The sequence below is a fragment of the Emiliania huxleyi genome (assembly GCF_000372725.1).
Source record: "Emiliania huxleyi CCMP1516 chromosome Unknown EMIHUscaffold_2094, whole genome shotgun sequence".
Taxonomy (NCBI): Eukaryota; Haptophyta; order Isochrysidales; family Noelaerhabdaceae; genus Emiliania; species Emiliania huxleyi.
Genome location: NW_005200513.1, coordinates 1 through 3,175, shown reverse-complemented (window position 1 = coordinate 3,175; position 3,175 = coordinate 1). Strand labels below are relative to the sequence as shown.

The following is a 3,175-nucleotide window of genomic DNA, read 5'->3' as shown; positions in this document are numbered from 1 at the left end:
TGTGGTTGCGGCGGCGGTAATGACTCTCCCTCTCTCTCTCTCCTTTATGCGCGCGCAGCGCGCGATTTTTTGGCGGGTGGGCCCCTTTTTTATCGTTTTTTGAGCCCTTCTTTCGAGCCGTGGGGGGGGGCGTCTAACCCTAGCTTAACCCTAACCCTTACCTTCCCTCCGCTTCCGCCTCGGCCCGTAACCCTAACCTAACCCTGACCTAACCCTGACCTAACCCTAACGACACCCTCTCCAACCCTAACGGGGCCAGGGAGCGACGGACCTGCGCGGAGAGAGATGGCCCTGCGCGCCGGAGGCGATCGCGTGGCAACAAACGTGGCGTCGGCGAGAGGTGGAGGTGATGGCGGGAGAGATCCCCGAGCGTCACGGCGGCAATCTGTCGGCCGATGCGATGCCGCCGCCTCGCCGTTGCTCCTTGGCGCTCCTTGGCGCAGCGAGCGCTGGAGCGAAGACCTGGGGAGTCTAGCGTCAGAGCGGCGCGACTGCGCCATCGAGGTGGCAGCTGGAACGAGCGGCGCGAGAGACGGCAGACGCTATCCACTCCAGGTAGATGCGAAGAACCTAGTAGCGACAGCACGAAGCGTGAGCCCGTGGGAGCGAGGGGAAGGAGCGTTGGTGCACTGTTCTCGAATATTGGCGAGCGAGGCAGGGCCAGAATAGGGGGGCGGCGGGGTGGAGAATGCGACGATTGATCCAATTCTCGGAGATTCCTCGAGATATTCTCCTTCCTCCCCATATACCCCCATATACCCCCATATACCCCCATATACCCCATATACCCCCTGGACATCTCCATAGCAGTTTTTGACCCTCTTTCACATGGTCATGATCCCGTAGGTGCTGACCTCTCCGTTCGCCGAGTGTTCCGCACAAGTCTCCAGTCCCCAGTAATAATAGTAGTGCTCTGCACAGTCTCCAGTAATCAGTAAGAATAATGGTGCTCTGCACAGGCTCCAGTCCTCAGTCATAATAGGAGTGCTCTGCACAGTCTCCAGTAATCAGTAATAATAATGGTGCTCTGCACAGTCTAGTGGCTCTGCACTGTCTCCAGTCCCCAGTCATAATAGGAGTGCTCTGCACAGTCTCCAGTGACCAGTAATAATAGTGGTGCTCTGCACAGTCTCCAGTAACTCCAACCAGTAGCACTTTACTTCCACACGTTGTTCTTCACACAGCCTTCACGTGAACCCGTCACACAGCCTTCTCCATGAGCTGCATCTATTGACTCTCTTTGGCGTGCATACCCCCGCGCGCTGCAGGAACTCGATCAACATGAAGCTCAAACTCGAGCTGGTGCCGGCCGCCGGTGACAAGCTCGTGCTCAAGCTCTCTCCTCCGCCGCCGCCGCTTGCTGACAAGCAGGCTTGTGCTTTCGCGCACGTGACAATGCGCTCCCACCTGCAAGACGTATCCTCTGGCCTTCTGGCTGACACAGGCGTCGCTGGCGGGCAACACGACCGTCAACGCTGCCGGAGGCGAGGCCGCCGGCATCCCGTCCGAGGGCAAGCCCGCTTCGCTCGAGGACGTCATCCCGTCCGAGCAGGGCAAGCCCGCTTCGCTCGAGTACGTCGGCGTCGTGTTTGCGGCGTCGGTAGGCGCATCGTTCGCCGGCGCCGAGACCTCGCGGCGCCTCACGTTCACCGTCGACAAAACCTCGTGCCCGCCACTTCCGTCGCCGCCCTTGTCCGTCATCGACTCTGCCGGAGGCAAGCACGACGGCATCTCGTCCAAGAGCGAGCCCGCGTCGCTCAATGACGTCATCGGCAACGGCAATGACGTCCCGTCCGAGTCTGCGCCGACGGCTCCTGTCGGCATCACGTCGCTGTCGCCTTCGCTCCTCGGAGCCGAGGTGAGTGTGCGCACGCCAAGAGCACATTCCGTGCAATCTCCCCGTCTCCGAACAGCTGCGTCCGCTCTCGCCCACAGGTTTGTGGCGTCAAGGTCGACGTCAAGGCCGCGCCCAAGCCCGCAGTGGACACGGCCAAGCCCGACGGCGATGTGGACGAGATCTACTTGTCGTCGCCGCCGTCGCACCTCGGAGCCGAGGTGAGTGTGCGCACGCCAGGATTGTCATCATCTCTACGGTCTCCCTGTCTCCGCACACTTGCGTGTTCTCCCCTCACCCAGGCGTGCGGCATCAAGTCCGCCGCCGCCGAGGAGCTCGCCGCCAAGTCCGCCGCCGCCGAGGAGGACGCCGAGTCGGCCACCGAGGAGGCGACCGCCGAGGAGGCGGCCACCAAGAAGGCGACCACCGAGGAGGCAGCCGCCAAGTCCGCCACCGAGGGGGAGTCCGAGGAGGCAGCCACCGAGGAGTCCGCCGCCGAGGAGTCCGCCACTGAGGAGGCCGTCGTCGCCGAGGAGTCCGCCACCAAGTCTGCCGCCGCCGAGAAGTCCGCCACCAAGTCCGCCGCCGCCGAGGAGTCCGCCGCCAAGTCCGCCGCCGCCGAGAAGTCCGCCGCCAAGTCCGCCGCCGCCGAGGAGGCCGCCGCCAAGTCTGCCGCCGCCGAGGAGTCCGCCACCAAGTCCGCCGCCGCCGAGGAGTCCGCCACCAAGTCTGCCGCCGCCGAGAAGTCCGCCACCAAGTCCGCCGCCGCCGAGGAGTCCGCCGCCAAGTCCGCCGCCGCCGAGAAGTCCGCCGCCAAGTCCGCCGCCGCCGAGGAGGCCGCCGCCAAGTCCGCCGCCGCCGAGGAGTCCGCCACCAAGTCCGCCGCCGCCGAGGAGTCCGCTACCAAGTCCGCCGCCACCGAGGAGTGCGCCACCAAGTCCGCCGCCGAGAAGTCCGCCACCAAGTCCGCCGCCGCCGAGGAGTCCGCCACCAAGTCCGCCGCCGCCGAGGAGTCCGCCGCCAAGTCCGCCGCCGCCGAGGAGTCCGCCACCAAGTCCGCCGCCGCCGAGGAGGCCGCCACCAAGTCCGCCGCCGCCGAGGAGTCCGCCGCCAAGTCCGCCGCCGCCGAGGAGTCCGCCGCCAAGTCCGCCGCCGAGGAGGCCGCCACCAAGTCCGCCGCCGCCGAGGAGGCCGCCACCAAGTCCGCCGCCGAGGAGTCTGCCACCAAGTCCGCCGCCGCCGAGGTGTCCGCCGCCGCGGAGGCAGTCGCCGAGGAGGCGCCCGTCGCCGAGCGGGCCGTCGCCGAGGAGGCTGCAAAGGAGGTCGAGAAGCCGGCCAAGA

The 3,175-nt window shown here is 66.0% G+C and overlaps 1 protein-coding gene across 1 annotated transcript; it reads left to right on the top strand.

Annotated features, from left to right (window-relative positions):
- Nucleotides 1-1,281: 1,281 nt before the first annotated feature.
- Nucleotides 1,282-3,156, top strand: EMIHUDRAFT_123312 (hypothetical protein; the record flags this gene model as incomplete). Its single annotated transcript, XM_005780985.1, has 3 exons — nt 1,282-1,389; nt 1,936-2,055; nt 2,137-3,156. Coding segments are annotated over 3 exons (1,248 nt in total), but the record flags the coding sequence as incomplete, so codon positions are not given.
- Nucleotides 3,157-3,175: the final 19 nt, after the last annotated feature.